Source organism: Rhopilema esculentum, chromosome 12 (assembly GCF_057945365.1).
Source record: "Rhopilema esculentum isolate cy_ngs chromosome 12, ASM5794536v1, whole genome shotgun sequence".
Lineage (NCBI taxonomy): Eukaryota > Metazoa > Cnidaria > Scyphozoa > Rhizostomeae > Rhizostomatidae > Rhopilema > Rhopilema esculentum.
Window position 1 is genome coordinate 719,914 of NC_142826.1, and position 20,251 is coordinate 740,164.

The window sequence follows — 20,251 nt, forward strand, 5'->3', positions numbered from 1 at the left end:
CATGCCAACCAGGCAATCTGATTTGGTGGATTTTAATGAAATTTTCGAGTTGTTGCCTTTTTTTCAAAATTCTATAGTTTCCAAATTTTTTGCTTCAAGTACTAAAGTTTCTTAATTTTTTCAGACTGCGCAGTACTCGTTTTTATATTCAGTTTCAAAAAGTTTTATCGAAAAATGAATGGATACTCCGAGGAGTTAAAGAAGAAACGTTTCGAAATATTTTTCAAAACGTTTGTTTTTTAAAGCCATTTTTCAACTTTGTCCCACAAAAATTTACTTGTAAAGAAACTTGTTGCAGGCATAATAACAGGAAAAATATGGACCAGATGTTCAAGAATTCGACCTAGAATGGGTCCATAAAAAGAAAGGGAATATATCAATCAGATATAGGGGCAAAAATCTCCAATTTAAGAGGCAGTGACGCCTAAAGCGGTGCAAAAAATGTCTTCACGTAAATACCAAATAATAATTCCAAATAAAATTGAAATTTTTAGACGTATCGGTTGCTGATGAAGGCTTGGGAGGCAAAATGACGAGCACGAAATTAAGATTTCAATAATATACATACACGAATTTATTTAAATCCTTACATTTGAAAAAACTATTGGGAATACACAATACAGTTATGCCACGAGGATTTGTGCTTGCTTCTAAAATGAAAGTTATTCAGCCCAAAACCCTGCGAATCTTTATTATTCACCTTGCTCAAAAACATCAATCACTTTACTTATATGAAACGTTGTCAGAGTACGCCAAAAATTTCCTAGCTCCCAATTACAGTTTTCTATTTTATCCACGAGCTTTAATCAAACAAAAAGTTGTTAAAGTAAAAATATTATAGCACTTGTCTGTTTTTTGGCACTTGTCTACCAGTTGGCCTACGACCAAAAGTTCATACCTAGAAGTCTACAGGTACATTGTCTACTTCACTTTGTTTTTTAATTGATTTTTATACAGCTGTCATTGTGATAGTGGACTGCTCGCCAAAAACTTTATGCACAAAATACAATGACTTTATCTCAAGCAATATTTATACTGAACATAAGATCCAAAAAATTGAGCGTATTAGACCTTTCTTGGCCTGTACTTTTATTTAAATTACTGTTAGAGCGCACTGTCATTTCTTTATAGAATCAATCTTATGTAAAACGTTAACCAACATAGGTTCTGTATCAGTTTGATGAAAACTAATTCCGCTTCAGATGCCAAAGATGAAAGCATCGCATGATGTGATCCGTGAGGGCCATTGAAGTACCAGTTCCACAAAAACAAGTCTTTTGTATGGAATGTGCGGTTATCTTGATGAAATTCCGTCGCATGCCCTTTTCTAGCAATCAGCCTGTTTCATTAACAAATAAGCGACAATCCTCTAAATATTTCGTCTCTAAAATTATACTGCTGAAAGACCAATAAACTCAAATTTTGAAAAATCCCTGTCCCTTTTACATGTTTTTTTCCGTATGAATAAACCGCGAAGAAATGACAAACCGTTGGTCTTTTGGGGATCAACTCATCTTTCTTTGTGACGATGCAACTAAAAACTTTTTCTTTCTTGCAACCCGAGGCAGTTTAACAACAGAAGGAGTCTCTTTAGCATTGACCTTGTTTGGCAGTGAAGGAACAATATCTGGAAGACGAGTTCCTTTTGAATGATCCTGGTGCTTGGTTTCTTCATAGATGCATGGCATTTTCTTTGTACAAAAGTTATGGCAAAAATGTGCTGGTGCATTCACGGTTGACTGGCAAAGGAACTGGAGTTTCTTTGGAGAGGCTGGCTCTCTTTTTTGGCCCTTCACTCGGTTCTGCTTACTTGAAAAGACGCTCGGGAGAGGCATTCTCGAATGATTCACAGTCCCTTGCTGCTCAAAATCTTATCAACGTAGTCTAGAATCCATATACTTTCGGATCCAAAACTACATGCTGAGGCAGATTTAGCATAACAGACACATTGCTATTAGCAGAAGTGTATTAATTATTCATTACTTGTTATTATACTTTCAAACGCATTTTTGTTTCTGCCAAAGCTACGGCGTAAAGTATAGTTAAACTATGAAAAATTGTCATCATTGGTTTAAATGATCTGAAAAAGACAGAAACTTATCAAACCTTTGCTACTCAATTCATAATTTACCAACAACTGAACTAGCAAATATCAAATCTTATACGGTTTCATATTGGTAACATCTTATTTTGCAAATCTAAATGATAACAAAACAGGTTAAGACCACAGAAAACCCGTATTCTTTGAAAATGATCCAAGAAAAATGATCCACTTCATCAAAGTATTCAATGATGACGTCAGTGATGACGTAGGGCAGTTTTGCGAACTACGTAGCCTTGAGATGTGAAATCCCCACATACACTTTACGCTGGCTCTCTCCTTAATGACAGGAGGGACATTCAGAAATAGGCTTTAAGGATGTCAAGAATACAGATTTCAATAAAAGTTATCCACCGCCAGTCGATTTTGTGTAACTTTGCTTGTGCAAAAAATTCGTCAATCATAATAAATAAAAGCAATATCCAAGGAACGTTTCTTTTCATATTGTAGCAGCGGTTTCTATTCACATATAAACACGGATCTTTGTTTTTCTCTATTGAATCCTAAACGCTTCAATATAGTAGCACTTTCCTTGCTACAACAGGCTTGTAACAGGGATCAAAGCCTAACCTAGCCTGCTCCTCACCGACTAGTACTCTAAATCTTTCACTCAAGAAGTGCCTTTATTCGCCGCTAATTAAGAAACAAATAGGGGAAACAAGGTTTACCAAATTTCGACCTAATGGCCCCTGTTCACCCTTTCCCAAGGCGCAAAACAATAACGCAGTTAAAGAGACAACGTTCAAAGACTTTTTCCTTTGCTGCAGGAATGAATCAGAAATAAAGAGTCGCTAAAAAGGACCTTGACTCCAATTGTGGCAACTGCCAAAACTGAAAACGATAAAAGATAGAATGAAAATCTAAAGAATACACTTTGCAATTGGAGACTGTTACAAAAGAATAGAAAGGAATTATTTAAAACTTTTTTCTACATGGTAGAATTTGACAATTGGCTTTGGGAAACCCATGAAACGGCATTAAAATGTCAGACAATTGACGCTGTAATCCAATGATAAAAGAGTCTATGACGTAACAAGTTTTAGGATGCAACCCACTTCCTTGATGTCGTATAGGCGTCTAGTTCTCTCTCAATGCCAACGTACTTCAGTGAGTCTGTAGGGCCGTATCTACAAAATATACATTTAAAATTTATATACCTAAACATATATCTTTAATATAAATTAAAGATACTGTTTCTTCTACACACTTATGATAAGCGCTGTCTTCGGTTCACTTTATTGACAGAGCTAATATACGGAACTGAGAACTGTACTCATTTGCATATAACCATTTTGGCACATTTCTGCAACACATTCTGCCTAGCTGCCAGTATCACGCGTGAACTTTTACTTCCACATTAGTAACTGGGTATATATTAGTAATTATAAATTCAAAACGTTTGGATTTTCCTGGAAAGGAGTAATTCTTCTATCGATTAGCCTTACCACCGAGACAGTTTCTCGTAAAGAGTTTCTTTTATACAATTTCTCTGCTCATATTTTTCCATTTCTTTAAAATGAAACGAAAATGCGGAAACATTCTGTTTGCGTAAATCAGCATGGTAGCAAAACGCACGATAGCAAAATTTGATGTAGATTGACTGCTTACCCGATTTTGCTTTGCCCGCTGTCGCATTCTCACCTTCTGCGCTTTAAAGACTCATTGCTAACAATGAGCCATTGCGCTACGCAAGCATCCCATGATGCATTTTCAGACAGTCTGCCATTGTTTGGATCGTCGCCACGCTCGCAAAGGCCCATTGTTAGCAATGAGTCTTTAAGAACTCTAAATTGAACTGAACTGAATTGATAACATAAATAAATCAGCGGGTTGATTGCTGAGTTTGATACTAGAGCTCTGAACTAAAATGACTTAGACTGAAGTGAACTCTAGATAGAGCTAGATGGAACTGAACTGCACTGAAATTGAAAGAAATGACACTGCATTGAATTGAATGGAACTGCATGGAACTGAATTAAACTGCATTGAATTGAATGGAACAGCATTGAACTAAATGGAACTGCATTGAATTTTGTTGTACACATTGGAACCGAACTATTGTAATATACATCTCGAGACAACTTTAACCTCATTTGGCAAGAGGTAAGAAATTCAAATTCTTTGTATATCATCGCATGACGTAATTTGTAACAGTGCGCTGTAACAGGAATCAATTTTCAAAGGACAGAATTTTCGGCATTAAATTGGTTTGTACGCAAGGCACAAGTGTCTCATGAAAAGGCCAGGTGATCCCAAAACAAATGAACGCCGACGCATGGAAATTGAGCAAGGATGGATGAATGGAAACGAATGAATGGACACAGATGAAAAGAATTGCCGCTGTTAATTATTTGCTGCCTACCTATAGTCGAAGAAAAGTTCCTCTCCCGGGTCGATGTATCTCTTTGCGAAAATTCCGATCCTATGATCACCGTTGACCATCATAACTAGAAAACACAAGATCATTAAAACAACAGCACACTTTATTCTCACCACAACAGAAGACAGAAACACGCTGAAGAACATATGTTTTTTTGGTAGTTCGATTCGTAATCAAGCAAAGGTAATCTAAAAATGCATATCATAAAAATTAAATTTCCATGAAAAATAACTGTACATAGAACTATAAAATATGATAATCAAAACCAATGTTATTAACATAGTTGAAGCTATCCGCACCAGCACAGCACTTCTTGTACGACACTATCCGAACATGAGATGGATAAAACTAAGAGGAGCTTCGTCGCCAAGTCGGGTTGAATTTCATTTTATTTTCATTTAATATTCTTTATACACAAATAAACCCTTCAGCAATAAAATATCTAAATAACAATTTAAAAATAGAAATATATTAATAATAAGACGCCTTATAAAAATCAATTTGCAGTCCTTCCAGAGAGATGTGCTTTAGCTCTATAGATGCATTTTAAGTTGTTTTTGAAACGAGCTAGCGTTGGTAGTTCGCGAATTTTAGCAGGAGTATGCTTTGAGTTCTGTATAGTGACAGCGTTTCTTGGCAAATTCTGTTATGTACCAGGGAATTTTCACAAGCATTTTCACATTCTTTTAGGCTTTCATAGCGAGCGAAAAAGAATGTTTAATTTTGAAGCTAAGGTTAAATTGTACGAGAAAAGTAAGTGTGAATTTTATAGACGATGTTTCGTGCATTAAAGTATTGAATCCAAAGTAGTATTGTACGACACGCAATTTAGTATATTTATGAAACGGGTTGAATGTATCAAAAGAAGTAGAATGAAGTGTTTGAATGGCTTCTTGCAGGGACCAATCAGCGCCCACAAACCCCTCACTTAGTTAGAAAGTCTAAATAAAAAAATTGATATTTTCTGTCTACATTAATCAGGATATCCTTGCTTTGCTATCGATTGATTTAAAAATCTCGTGATAAGGAAACGACTTTGCTTGACTAACGATTCTGGTTAAGCTCTATCCCTTGAACAGTTTATCGCCCAGAGCTTTAATTGATTTTTGAAACTACCAGCCGCAGGGACCATTCTGACATCAATGAAAAGCTAAAAGCAAGCTTGAAGAGGCGAATAACGAAAACCTTTCATATTTCGTTTCAAAATGTTTTCTGTACTTCATAAGTTTTGCTTCTTCTTCTTAAAGAATTTTAAGTACTTACTTACAATTTATCTTTGCACCAAACACAGTTAAGCTTTCGATTACTAAAGTGGTTTAAACACTTCAATTTTTGGTGTTTTTGATGAACAAATTCTGATAACCAAATACCTGGTTCTGCTTACAATCCCAAGATAAACAGACAAAGATCTCTAATCAAGTATTACTTTATACACCAGGAAAATCTATATTTTCGACAGATGCCTGGAGAGAAATTTCAGTATTTACGTAAAACAAACCTTTAGCAAAGCAGTTAGGATTGATCGAGTGATTTGCGAAGCGTATTTTGTTGCCCTTCCTAGTCGCATCGACAACATACTCTAGAAGAAATACAAATACAAATAAAAATAAAAATAAAAGAAATACAAAATCATATCAAAACTAACCCTTGCAATAATTATGGGTTTTTTAACGACAAACTTAGAGCAGAAAAGCTTGTATTTTTTAACCAGCTAGAAGAAAAAAATTGACTCGCGAAAAAGAATAAGCCTTTCTTTTTTTTATGGAAAAACCTTGAGAGTTACATCCAGCATAAAATATTTCTAAATTATCTTTTCTGAGTAGAAAGCGAGACTGAAAAATGTTTGTTAGAATGTGTCAATATATCACAAGTAAAGACAAGCAATATTACTCGATGTCAATTATTAGCGTGCTTTAAGCTGGAAAAGTCCGCACTGAAGAGCATGTGAAATTGACAATCTAAAAACATAGATTTTCTATGACACTAAGTTGTAGAAAACATCCTCAAAAGCTCGACATTGCTGCATCGAAGTGTCACACAGGCGATTTTCCAAATTTGTGCTTTTTACCAACAAGAGACGTCGTTTTGGGGTCAAGGCTTGAGTTATAACAAGTCCAGTTTCAAAAGACCTCAAATGAGAGACCAACAGGACACGTGCAAACGAACAACAATGAGATTGGGAAGGCTAATTTTGGCATACATAATTATGACGAGATCTACACCCAAATTGTAGCGCGTATAATAAAACTTTACCTTGATTTAAGTTGAACAGAAAGCTGCACATATATTTATCATAAACCTTTCCACGTCTTTCAGCTTCGTCTTGGGATATAAGCTTAAAATAAAACGTACAAAAATGTGTAATGAAATTAAATAAATATAAGAGCAAATTAAGAAGATGTACATTAGGGACGATGATGTTTTTGCCTCTGCCACAACATCAACAGTATAAAAAATAGATCTGAATTAAGTACAAAAAATCAATTCATTTCTTAGGAACATTTCTTCAATTTCTTTAATTCAACAACATTTCGATAAAACAACTCTAGAATTACTTTTGTTCAACAAAACAGCCGCAAGGAAAACAAAACTGATTTATCTCGCAAAAATCTTGAAAATGAGATACAAAAACAAATGAATACTTCTTCCATGATTAGAACTTGCAAGATCTGCAATGCCTGCCAAAAGCCTTGGTACACTAATATCAGTTTCCAAGGGCAAATTCCATGTTGCATCCTACTTTAAATACCATCCTGCATCAATAGAATTTTAATAAGACTTTGTTACCTCTCCACAATATTCACTGACAAGCTCATTCTTCTGAATCGCTTCTTTGGTGTAGATTCCCCAACCGGCAACATCGGAGGGTGCCATTAGCAAATGCTGCAATTGAAAAAATCACAGCCAGTTATTCCAGGAGCTTCATTGAATGGGTCATGAGGACTTAAAGGGGGTCAAACAACGTTTCGAAGTGTACATTGGATAATTCAGCAATGCAATGGGGTGTCAAGGGAGAAATCAAAGAAGATGGAATGAGGACATCAAGGGAATATAAAGGAAACACAGGGCATCAAGGGATATAAAGGAAACACAGGGCATCAAGGGATATAAAGGAAACACAGGGCATCAAGGGATATAAAGGAAAGACAAAAGAAATACCAATGGGATATAAAGGGAATATCCAAAGACATCAAGGGGACATTTAGGGGATATCTATGGACTAGAAGGTCATCAAAAGATTGGATCATATAATTGGGTCATCAAAAGATACAAAGTAACATCTTGGATATAAAAAAAGAATATAAAAGGGTTAAAGAAGAACTTTTGCACACTACAATTATAAAGAAGAACGATACAATTGTATATTTTTTTAGGTTAGAATCTTCGCCTGAGTGATTAGAAAAGATCACCTACCAAAGAAAACAGAACTTCTTAACATGAAACCCTCAGACACCTTTCACTGCTTCAGCAACAGTATATAACTAATCATTATTGTGAATTTTCAGAGGTGCTTTAGAAACAACAGACGTTTTGAGATAAGAAACACACCTTAAGCCAGCCTCTTTGCAGGCCAATGTTTCTGCACGACGTACTGCTTTTGCTTTCGTCAAAATTATCTGAAAGTGAAATGACTTCGAAACTGAATTGGAATCTTAGTAAATTGTACGATTATAAACTGTTTTGCCGGAAATGTTCTAAATGTGACAACAAATAATGACGTAACTCTACCAAGTTGCATAATTCTATCAGTAATAAATGGCATATGTAAATGAATAATGAGTTCTTCAAGTTTGGGAAGCAGAAAAAGAGGTTCCATGCACCCTTAAACTCTATGGCAATGATACCTTTGGAGAAATTTCAAATAAGAACATTCTTTTAGCAATGATCTTTTACATCAACTCTACAAGCAGATTTATTTAGCTGCACCCCTTTACCCCTCTTCTCTATTAGCTGCACCCCTTTACACCTCTTCTCTTTTAGCTGCACCCCTTTACCCCTCTTCTCTATTAGTTGTCCCCCTTTATTCTTATTCTTAGTTTGTTTCATGTCAGTGCTTGTGCTGTTCATCGTTGCTTGTTGGCTGCAGGGTAGATGTGCTTAATCACACCTCTCATGGAAGAGTCGTGTAAATCGTCTTTAACTGTGTGCTATCGTAATGCTCATACAGTTTCTTATACATCATAAAATTTGTTGTAAAACTTTTGAGCTTTACTTCGTTGTTGTTTATGTATTTTTCAATTATTTATTGATATGAAAAGAGGTCCCATTCAAGGCCTCCTTTGGTTCCATTATACACGATGAATTATTCATTGCTGCATATTTGAAATAGATGGGCCTAAGATAAGATAAGTATCATCAAGAAACATACCAGCTCCACAGGAGTTGCAAAGGTCTGGATCGCATTCTCGAACAGCAAGATGACAGGGACACTGTTTGGTGATACACTGTGCCTTGCATCGACAACCAGGGAATCGATTTTGACCTTAAAATGCAATCAAATAAGACTGCTTTGAAATCAAGGATGACAATGCAATTGCTCGCAAAAGTAACAACGAAAACAATACAATACCAAGTCCATCAGATATGGGTATGATTAGCCCGCCCCTCCTCTCAAGGGAATGAAAGTTGATTTATCATCGTCACGTAGCCAGTTTAGGCAGCGTTTACACAGGACAGGTCCAAACGGAACCGTTCCAAAATTAGTACGGCTACGCGTCACGTTTCAACAGGACCTGGTGGAACCGTTCCAAACGGAACTGCCGTGCCCAAACGAGTATGCCGGGCAAACCGATACCATAGAGATCTCGTTTCAATGGTTAGATCGGTTCCAAATGGGATCGGATAGGAGCCGAGGCCCACCCTCATCCGAAAGAGAGGCAATTGAAACATGGTTTTGATGTTTTGTTTAGTTTTTGTAACTTGGCGCCATCGTTTTTGCAATTCTTGATTTTTGGGAACATAACATCAGGTCCAAGTAGTTTGCTTTCTTCTACCCAAAGATTTTTCATTTTCAGCTAAAAAATTACATGGCATTAGAGCTTTTACGGCTGATTCAGGATACTAAACGTAAGGTAGTCCTTGCATCTGGAACCGGTACAGCAGGTCCCGTATAACGTAGCCTTAGACGCAACGGCGATTCTACCACGCAATCCAAACGGGAATGGCTTTAGAGTCAGTACAGGCAGCACTCCTGTTAGCTCATCATCATCATCAGGACGTGAAAACTACTCAGACTCGCTTTGCTTTTAAGAAATAATGAGCTTGAAAGGGTTACCATCCTTTATATTGAGGTAATAAGAGAATGGCTAAATATAACTATATCAATCCACATTTACTGAGCCATTGTTTTATAAGAATGGAAACAGTTGAAACGTTAGGACATTTCAATGGGAGTCAACAATCAAATCAAATGGCTTGGAAAAAACAACACAAGAGAATAGCAAAATTAAAAAAAAACTGGTTGCAATGACTCCTTCTGAAGACATTTGGTGTTTTTTGATGATTAAAAGAAAAAGGGAAGGTCAAAAGGAATCTTACTTTTTATGAATGTATGAATGGTGAAAAACCGAGAAAGAAGAATACTCACAATCGATGCTGCATTGACAGAACTTCTCGCAGAAATTCTGCGTTGCGATGCAGTTACAAGACTGATCACAAGGCTGTCCAGGGTGATCACAGGGTACATAGTTGTAAACAAAGTTTGACGAATTATCTGTTGGGACAAAACAACTTATTGAGTCATAGTGAATTAATCAGCAACAGAATCTACCAGTAGTTAGAGTGATGGAAAATAGGGCTGAACGAAAAAATTGGTTATACCTTTTTTCAGCTGAACCTTTTTGCAATGATTTGCCCAAGATCTACGACAGAAAACGAACCAATTAGCAAAAACATTCACGTGCTTTGTTGAAAAATATTGAGATGTGAAATGAGGCAAGAGCATACATTTACCTCACTGTGTGTTTTTTCTTCTTTTTAGGGGGCGAATCTTCTTCATGGTCGACGAAAGGTGCTTCAGGGACCTCTAGCATTGCATGCTTATAAACCTAAAATACAGAACATAAGCATCAAGTTGTGATTAATGTCAAGCTGTCATCTTACTACATAAAAACAGCTACTGAGGAAACGGTTTACTCGGTATATTGTGACAATGTACCCTCCATTTTTAGGACATTCTTTAAACCTTAATTTCTCACTAAAATATTAGCACTCCCACCCACTAATAAAACAACTTACCAATTCTTGATTGGTTTTCTTTTACCAAAATGGCTACTCACCTGCTTGCAAGACTTCGTTTCAATCAACTTGGCGATGCCGCAGTAATTATTTGGAAAAATTGGTCGCAAAACGCGAAACAAAGACTGGTCGGCATTTTCCCATTGAGCATCTTCGATATCGTCGAGCACTGACCGCTGCACAGGAGTCTGAAACGCAATAACAGGTGCTTGGCATTGTGGGAATGATTAGTAAGCATTAGGGATATGCATTTTTAATGAAAACAAAGACTTTAAGTGGCTGATGATGATATTGAATATGATAAAAAAGTTTAGAAGCTGATGATGATATTACATACTAGGGGTGATTCGGCACTTTGAGAAGTATTTGAATCATGTCGCGAGAATCCCCGCTTGCCTCGCTTTTTGCCAGCTTTTTGGGCAGTTTCTGTCCCATTCGTGTCCGATTTTGAAGAAAGAGGTTCACTAGCTTCCGAACCACCATCGATGGAAGCGATCACTTTCTGCGTCTGGAAGAACAGAGTAAAATCATGAAGTCGATGATTTTTCTTGAAATTGACCCCTATGTACTTACAGGGAAACAAAGGACCGTGACAAAGGCTAATAGAAGATACTGCTTCACAGACCTGATCTTATAATCCACATATAGTGCAGAAAATTATCATACTTCTTATGACTATTTTGAACATCTTACCAAGTGCATATAACATTCGGAACCACATGGTTGGCTTTCTTGCAAGTCTGCTTGTGTCTGTAGAAAAAGAAAAATAATCATTCGCACATAGGGGTCTAAGGGGTAAAAGGAAAATAGTGAGGAGATACAAGATCTTGATGGTTCAACTTGGAGAAACAGTAATGATATTTGGTACCTTTTTCTTTGCAAAATTTGGCCTTGAGCGAAAAGCTAAAAGACAATCAAAATGCAAAATGAATTAGAAGTATAGTATTATTATACTAATACATACAAATAAAAATAATACAAATAAAAAATATAAGAAGTAGTAATGTCAGAAATTCATGATCATTGTTTCATTGAATTCCATATTCTAGGACACGGTCTTTGAGAATCACAATATGAGACTAAACCAAAGACGTACATGAATAATAAAAGCATTGTAGAAAATTGCAAATATGTAATTAACATGTGATTGGATGCTAGCCAAATCAAAGATACTCAATTCAACCAAAATAACTGCTATCAATAAACAAATCGTTTCAGTCAATGTTTTTTCAATGTTCTGGCAAATAGCTACACGCCTTTAAGAGACGGTATTTGAAATAAGTTCAGTAGGGAATATTGTTAACACTACCAACCATGTAAGAAACAATCGTATTTGTAGCACCTTCGGCAGAAAAGGGTGTGGAAAGAATGCATTGTTTTTTCTCGATTGGTCGAGATAGCATCAGGACTGAAAAAGACCAAAGAGATTGATAAGTAGAAAAAAGCAAATGAAAGAATTTTATAGTTCAATTTAAGTACGTAAACAGAAATTAAAGTTTACAGGGTGGTGAAATTCAAGAAAAAGTAGCTGAAAGTTGACTGACCCATCTATGTTAGGTGTGCATTCCGGTGGGAGTTCAGTACTTTCTTTCTCCTTCAAAGTTGTAAATCTGCAATCAATGAATTAATCAGTCATAGATGAGATAAGAAAAGAAGTTTGGTAAATTGATGCTCAACGAGGACAACGGACACAAAATTTTCTTTTTCATCTCCGATGATTCAAGATTTGGCACTGTTGATATACCGAGAGACCACCGGTTCACACATGTTTAGAAAAAAACTTGAAAAACTTTAATTTTATTTTATTTTTTCCAACAATTTTAATTAATCAATCCGGGATATTGTTTGTACAATAAACTATGTTGGCTGTGTCCATTTCAACTTTTGTTCGCCTATTCCTGGAACCATGCATGGATAGTATGGCACTACGAAGAAGTACAAATGACAGCTTGGTGCGAATCCAATTAGTCACCAGTGAAATTGACAGATCACGTTTCTCTGATATCTTCAAAGATAAAACCGATATAAACTTTTCAGTTTCTCTACTTGAACTATCACTGTGAGCGAAAATCAATGGCGTAAAAGAACCATGCTCAACTTTTTAAACCTTTTGACTGTACGCGCGTTTCTTCTCTCTTTCATTCCCTGCAAAAGTGTTGTTTAGTTTCTGGTTTCTGTACGACGGTGCGAATGCGACGGGCACAAAATTGCTTCAATGGTTTCGATCAAAATTGCTTCAACGAGGACAACGGACACAAAATGCTTTCCTTTAATATTATTAAAATCATAATAAAATCAAGGGAAAGGATGTGAAGGACAGGAATGTGAAGGACAGAAATGTGGACGGCAGGAATCTTTGTCCATACCTTTGCTTAAGTTCAGGGACCGTGACGCCATGATCAGCGAAAAATTCTGCAATGGCTTCAAAAAGTTCTTCACTCGGCTCCGTCTGCTCTGCGTTAGATCCTTTTGTATGCGCTCCGCTTCTTCGTAAATCGTAATCTAGGATCATACAAGAATATTTTTTATCCAAAAGTTGGCAAAACATTCGGAAGTATTTAGGTAGCAATGTATGAAGTCACTGCCAAATGGAGACACAGTACTTTTACAGGTCTTTTGGAGACCCTGAGGCAACGTAATGTACTCAATAAGTCTCCACGGCAGGTTTTATGCGCAAACCTATATACATTAACAGTAAACATTTAAAATGTCATGAACGTCAGAAAGCGAATGCCTAAAGAAATAATAAAGAAACATTATTAAAAACTCTTAAAATGGACACAACGAGCGTTAGATGTCGTCAAAAGTGCATTTGACACTGGGAACAAGAAAATGGAAAAAATTACTGGTATATTTCAGCGTTGGGAAAAGCTAGAAAAATTACTGGTATATTTCAGCGTTGGGGAATTCCGTATCGACATCAGTCTTATAATGATTGATGTCGATACGAAAGCAGGAGGAGAGGGAATCTGAAACTTTATGGCCACAAAAAGCTTTTTTCATCTTCTAGATTGACAAAAAGTAGTTTTAATTCCTAACTTGCGATGGGGCATAAACATTTCTTTCACCAGATAAGAATAAACAAGAAACCTTCTTTCGGTTTTCTTTCTTTGTCTGTAGGACTTTCTTGGAAGTTGACAAGATTCCTGAATAGCGCCATGAACATTTCATCATCCATAAGGGCTTCTAGAAACAAAAAACCGAATTAGGATATTAGTAGGCATGATTATTGGCACACCATAAATCTAAAAATGGCTTAAAGTGAGGAGGAGCTATGCAGCAGTTGTTTTTAAGGTCCTCAGATTACGACAATGGAACAGGTGGTTACAAATACGTGGGAGAAATCAATTTAAGCATATCTGCATTCCATTAAAGCCCTAACAATTTTCGTTAATTCTAAGCGAAACCACATGGTCATAATGCATACAATTTTTAACAGTTGATGCTACATATTATATGTTACTAATACTACCATTAACAAGAAAGAATAAAACCTTCAAGTTATATCAACCGCAAGTTGACTTCTTCATAAACGTGAAAAAATTGAGCCTGATTACAAAAGGGCGTTCTTATAAGCAAACGATTCTGTCACAATAACTACTTTAGAATAAATTCGCCCTTACCACTGTTGCTAGATGTATGAACCTTGCCATCATAATTTTTTATCAGCTCTTCAATGAACTGGCAATCTTGATCAATTACATCTTCACCCATATAAGGAATATGATGCAAAACTGTTTCATCCTCGACCTGGTTGCGTGTGAATAAAAAGAAGGCTAAATTCAGCTTTCCCCTCAAGTTAAAATTTGCATCCCTATATCAAACTTTCAATAAATTTCTTTAGATCTCTGATTTCTAACAAGCAAAGATATGGCATCACTGATTCAAGGTTGAGTAACACACTAATTAAAATTGCTGTGCTATTGATGTAATATTGCAAATAAACGATCACGAAACAAAGAAGGATGTAAAGAAACATAATTAGGACATTATTATTGAAATATTTTTGACCATTTTTTAGTCTTTGTCCACTGCAATGAGCACACCCCTCAAACTATAAAAATAAAGGAATGACCTCTCAAATCAAGAAAAAACGTAACGAGCGCCCCGCCCAGCTAAGAAGAGCAGTTACGACGATGGCAAAGAGACGAACATTTTCATCGAAAAGTAGAACAGAGCAAACAATTCGCTTTTAACTAAAGTTGTTTTTAGAAGGGTACCATATTTCCTCTAATGAACGCCGCCCTCTGATAAACACCGCCCTCTATTGAACGCCGCACCTTCAACCAACCATTTGTAAAAAACGCCGCCCTCTTTTAAACGCCGCATCTTGAAAAGCGGCGTTTATAAGAAAACACACCAAACAAGAAGTAACAAGTAGTTTGTAGGCTTATTATTCTAAAGCTATGAAGATGTTATGCCATAGAGATAGACTCTGACGGAGACAGGGATATTGACATTCCTTGAAATTTCCATAACGTGAACACATTTTTGTGAACTATAAAAAAATTTTCACACAATCTTCATTTTTTTGGAAAAGAACACATTGTTTAGAGTCTGTTTTTAGCTTTTTTCATTGCATTTTTCTTGTAATTTTTCATCTGACACCCTTTTCATTTTCTACTAAACGCCGCCCTCCATTGAAGGTCGCACCCAAATTTGGATTTTGAAATAAACACTGCAGCGTTTTTTAGAGGAAATACGATATTTAAATAGCATTCTTTCCGAGTGCTAAGACTGTAATGACCGCCAGCTCTGAAACTAGCACATCCCACGAAATAGCCCCCCCCCCCCCTTCTACAACGAAAGGCAACTTAATGAGCCGTTTATTCAAAGATTTACGGTAATTTGGTGGATATAAAGAACATGTTTTCTTTATCGGCTATCTTTGCTCAAAAAGGCCCTTTCATACACCGCTGGTTTTGAATAATATCGGATTAAAATGTCTCTGCATCCACATTACTCCGAAATAAAAATGGCGCGTGGAGGGTGAGAGAGGGGGTAATGGTAGAATTTGGAATTTCGAAATTTTAAAATTAAACTTGCGCATCTAGGTGCTATCAAGCCCTTCTGTCAAAAGGGAAAGCCCTGTAGGTAAAACATTTTGAAATAGGGAAGAAATTCAATGTTATCCTACAAGGGGTGGCCAGTCAATCCATCAAAATAATAATATATTTAACACACAAAAGACATCATATTTGTTATTATCTAGCGAATAATCTATGACCGAATTTCTTCTCATCACTTGTAACTCAAATAGAAACTGACTTACCATGAAATTCTGTCGCAGTGGTGCCCAAGAATACATTGCTGGGAGTGGAGGAGGAGAATAGACCATTTGCACTGAAACTTGTTGATATGGAAAGCTGAATCCACTTGACACATTTGCCTAAAATGCCAATTGCAAAGTATTACTTCATTGCAAATTTGGAAATATTGGGCACAGGAAGACAGTTACTGCTATAAGGGCCAGTTAACACAACAGAAAAAAGAAATGGAACTCCTGGGTTCCATTTTTGTTTGGTTCCACAGTGATGGCCATTGGTCAAACTTCCATCTGAGTATGAATGGTGCGATAAACTAAAATATTTTTGGTTCACAGTTATCTCTTGTCATTGATGCCAACGCCAGTCAACACAAAGCTAATGTATTCAAGATGGCCCCTGTTCACTTGTAATGGTTGATACCTGGCATCATTGGAAAACAAAATGGATCACAAATAACATTTTATACTCACAACCATTAAAAGTATGGGTTAAAAGCATAAGTTTGGAAAAAACTGATGTTCGCAATACCCTGAATACACCTGCCATATATCAGAACTGTAACACTAATTGTGTCTTTGATTGGATCATTTTTCACTGACAAATACAGTGATAGAGCTCTCAAAATGCAGGATAACTGGCTGTCAAAATAATAAGCTTAACTTTATCAAAGGTTTGCCTCTTTATTTATAAAAAATCTGGTTATTCTATGAATAAAGATATGGTTTGGATATCAACACAAAAATTAATTATTGAAGAATGTGATCACAAAGATTCCAAATTTCATAATATTGCTGCAGCAATGCAATTACAAAAATGCAATTAAAAAGATACCTAATAATTGGAAAAATATTGTAGTATTCCTAATAAAAATTATTGCAACTTTACACAAACAACAGATATCAAAGATTATAAAAGTATGCTCAAAAATATAAAGCAATAATGAAAGACTTTAATTAACTATAATTACCATTCTTGAATTGTCTGTATTTTGTGTTGGAGGAAAGATAAGAGAAATCTTTTTTGTTGTGTTAAGTATTTCATTTCTCTTTTGGAGCAAATTGCCAACTTTTGCTTTGTTTCCTTCAAAGTCAACCTTGAAAAATACAGATAAAGTAAAAACAAAGACTTCAAATTACCTGAGTACTTTTAAAACAAATCATAAATGTTTTGAACAATTTTAACCAAAAATGTTTCAGAATACAAGTACCTACAACAGGCCTTGCAAGGATCTGTGTAGATCTATTATGATAACCAAAAATTTTTGCAAAAAAATGTCACATATCACCACATGCCTAGATGTTTTCAGGTGCATGGTGGTTAGCACGCCTGCTATATTTTTTCCATGAAAGCCTGTACCTGTGCACGTCAGCAATTGCATTTTGAAAAAAGATTACTTCTTTACCAGAAACTTCTTTTTAAAGGAGAATTGACACGCAAAAATAACTTTGGCTTATTCTATGCAGAATTTGTTGCTGACTTCAAATCTGGAAAAAGTTTTCTTCTTAGATTTGCTGTTTTTCTTATATTTGCACTTTTATCCAACAATTACATCACAGCCAGGACTCAGGAATTTCAAACAAAAATAAAATCACAACATGGGGGAGGGGGGGGCTGAAGCAATAGCCAAATAACAAATGAAATCTAGTGGAGACAGCGGTAAAAGGGATCCTGTAACCTGCTTTGGGTGCAGAAATATGAATTCAAGAAAGAGCCTTGGTTGATGGGAGCTGCGAGTGTGACTAAAAAATAATTTCACTGAACTTTATTATTATATTTTAACAGAGGTTGAGATACTAGGGAATAACCTAGTCTTGCAAAAAGACCATTCCCCACCCAAGTCAAAATTGTTTGCAAAAGAAAATAATGCGCCAGTTGATATTCCTATGACAGCTAAACAGTATTTTCTTCCACTAAGAAATCAAGTTCTTTGACTAAGAGCTAAGAGCCTATTTCGTAACTCCAGATTTTTTGACTGCCAGGTAACTTATCATTTCCCGAAACCCTTCACGCCCGGTGAAAATGGCATATAACCCACACAAGTACGACTTTCAACCAGCCTTTACTATTTAATATCATGATACAGTTAACGTGTTTCAAACATTAATCATAGAATGTTATATGCAGTTCCCTTTAGAGCATCATAGGCATTTAAGCAAATTAGGCCATACAGACAAAGCGGTCTGGACAAAGACGCCTCAATCTGAAAAAAAATTCTAGTTTTGCAACACCTGATCTCATTTGGATTGTAGCAATAGCAATGTTTTTAATAGAAATTTCATTTCAGTTTGTACTTCCAGTTTGTTTTTTGTTCATAATATCGTCACTGTTGAGCCATGGGACGACTGTCTGCCCAGGCGGCAGCACTGGTGGGTAGAAAAAACTCAGACAGCTGAAATTTTTCATTTGTTTCGAAATCAGTGTAATAAAACTCTGATTCAGAGTCCCAAACGATTGAAAAAGTCAATTATGTGTCAAATATGCAAAATTAGCTCCTTTCACATGCACAAAATAAACATTTGTCAAAATAAACAACTTTAAGCATTTTCTTAAAGGTTTCTATAGAGAAACACAATACGTGCTGAGAACATGTCACTTGTGACGTCAAAGACGATCGCCCACTCGTGCCGATTTTCGCCTTGAGTCTCAAGTTGTCGGAACAATTGTCGTTTCTCAACTTAAAACGCCTGCATTTCAAAAACAGTAACTGTGATTTAAAGAATTCTTCCGATCCCGGAATTTGCTTGTCACAAACTATTTTTTTAGCCAAACTTATTTTTGCGTGTCAGTTCTCTTTTAATGCACCAGAATTCATATTTAAATTACATAATTCTTCATTTAGGCAATTGCATGACCATTATATATAAATGCTTAACAATGGAAAACTGTCTGTGCCAGTTGAGTGGGATGAAAGAAAAACTCAAATGCTTTGCCACTTTTACCAGAACAGGAAGTAATTTTTAAATTAAGAATGTAAACAAGAATTTTGGCTGTACAAAATTTGAAAATGGCTTTGAAAAAGGAAACACGCATACTTAGCATACTTAAAGCTTTTTCATCTGACACTTCTCAGAGTAAATAAAAGGCATCAGAATAAGGTTCCGCAAGAACAAGATGGAAAATTTGTACACAGTTGTGGATCGAAACAGGCCAATCAAAAAACCAGAGCACATGACCAGTATAGTTGTCCAATCAGTACACCTCGGTGCAATTAGTCTAATCAGTAGGCCAGGAGTTGTTCGCAAAGTGGGACTACAAGGGGGAGTGAAAAATCAACCAGAAACTTGAGTGACTCAATTTTCTTCTAAATTGGTTTTTATGACAGTGTGTAAGTAGACCAGACTGCAAAGTTTGGTCTTCAAAAATAACATGTTCCCTAAACAATTATTTTCATTCTTCATTCTGCCAATGCATTATTTAGAATATGCTACTGAGTCTGCCCATAGTATTTGTTTATATGGTCGTGTTCTCCGCAAATGTTATACCTTTTAAACTTCTTGCATTGCAGGAGGGGGGGGGGCTGCACATAGTTTTGCTCCCCCCCCTCCTCCATGTTATTAAGAAAATAAATTACGGTTTGACAATGATTGCCAGACTGCAGAGTATGGCAGTTTCCAATGTGAGATCTCGGTCGTGCAAGAGCAAAATTTCAAGTGTGCAAGTGTGCACTTTGGTTGTGCACAATAGTTCACACAACTATGTAAAATCCTGATGATATCAATTGAGAAGGGAATATAAGGATGACTGATATTATTTTGTTGTCCAATCAATCAAGATTACGTCGATCCTGAAGAAATTTGAATTCTTCATTTGCCCTTAAGCAATAGGACACATCCATGTCACGCTCAGATTTCAAAATGCCACACCCTTTACCGGGTGTGATGGGACATTGTAGAAAAAATATCTCGGGTGTGCACTTGCCGTACTCTGCAGTCTGGATGACTGGGAGGGCTCCAGCTGGCTAGGGATCTACCGACGGTTCCTAAGCTAAGCAATTCGTGATTAACTGCTATTTACCTTCGCTTCGTCCGCCTTCTTCAGTTTTTTCGACCGGCAAAGGCGGATATACTCATTTTTTATCTTTTTCTTCCAATTTGAAATGGCCTCTTCATGTTTCTTGGTATCATTTGCCATTTCAGAACGATCTCATCAACTCAACACAGCATGTGTGCCTTCTTCCAACCAAAGGCCACTTTCTCTTTTATTCCCGCCATGACAATGCCGTTGTTGTTGCTGCATTGCTCTCCTTCACAGCCAACTAGTAGGAGG

The 20,251-nt window shown here is 36.3% G+C and overlaps 1 protein-coding gene across 1 annotated transcript; it reads right to left on the reverse strand.

Annotated features, from left to right (window-relative positions):
* Positions 1-3,012: 3,012 nt before the first annotated feature.
* LOC135681585 (histone-lysine N-methyltransferase EZH2) lies at positions 3,013-20,140 on the reverse strand. Its single transcript, XM_065196125.2, has 22 exons — positions 20,000-20,140; positions 16,953-17,078; positions 15,991-16,107; positions 14,342-14,468; positions 13,809-13,904; positions 13,085-13,220; positions 12,263-12,328; positions 12,032-12,126; positions 11,587-11,621; positions 11,412-11,468; positions 11,056-11,226; positions 10,760-10,906; positions 10,434-10,528; positions 10,302-10,342; positions 10,069-10,194; positions 8,851-8,964; positions 8,031-8,098; positions 7,269-7,364; positions 6,735-6,816; positions 5,980-6,060; positions 4,464-4,548; positions 3,013-3,228 (listed from the first exon to the last, which is right to left on the reverse strand). Exons 1-22 carry the CDS (start codon positions 20,114-20,116, stop codon positions 3,141-3,143), a joined length of 2,166 nt encoding a protein of 721 aa, XP_065052197.1. The 5' UTR covers positions 20,117-20,140; the 3' UTR covers positions 3,013-3,140.
* Between the last annotated feature and the right edge of the window lie 111 nt (positions 20,141-20,251).

Excerpts from the sequence above, each read along its gene's own strand:
- LOC135681585 (XM_065196125.2), bottom strand. The coding sequence starts at position 20,116 with ATGGCAAATGATACCAAGAAACATGAAGAGGCCATTTCAAATTGGAAG. Across the intron at positions 8,099-8,850 it reads TTGCAACTCCTGTGGAGCTG|ATAATTTTGACGAAAGCAAA; the intron begins GTATGTTTCTTG and ends TTTCACTTTCAG. Across the intron at positions 6,061-6,734 it reads TCTGTTCAACTTAAATCAAG|AGTATGTTGTCGATGCGACT; the intron begins GTAAAGTTTTAT and ends TATTTCTTCTAG.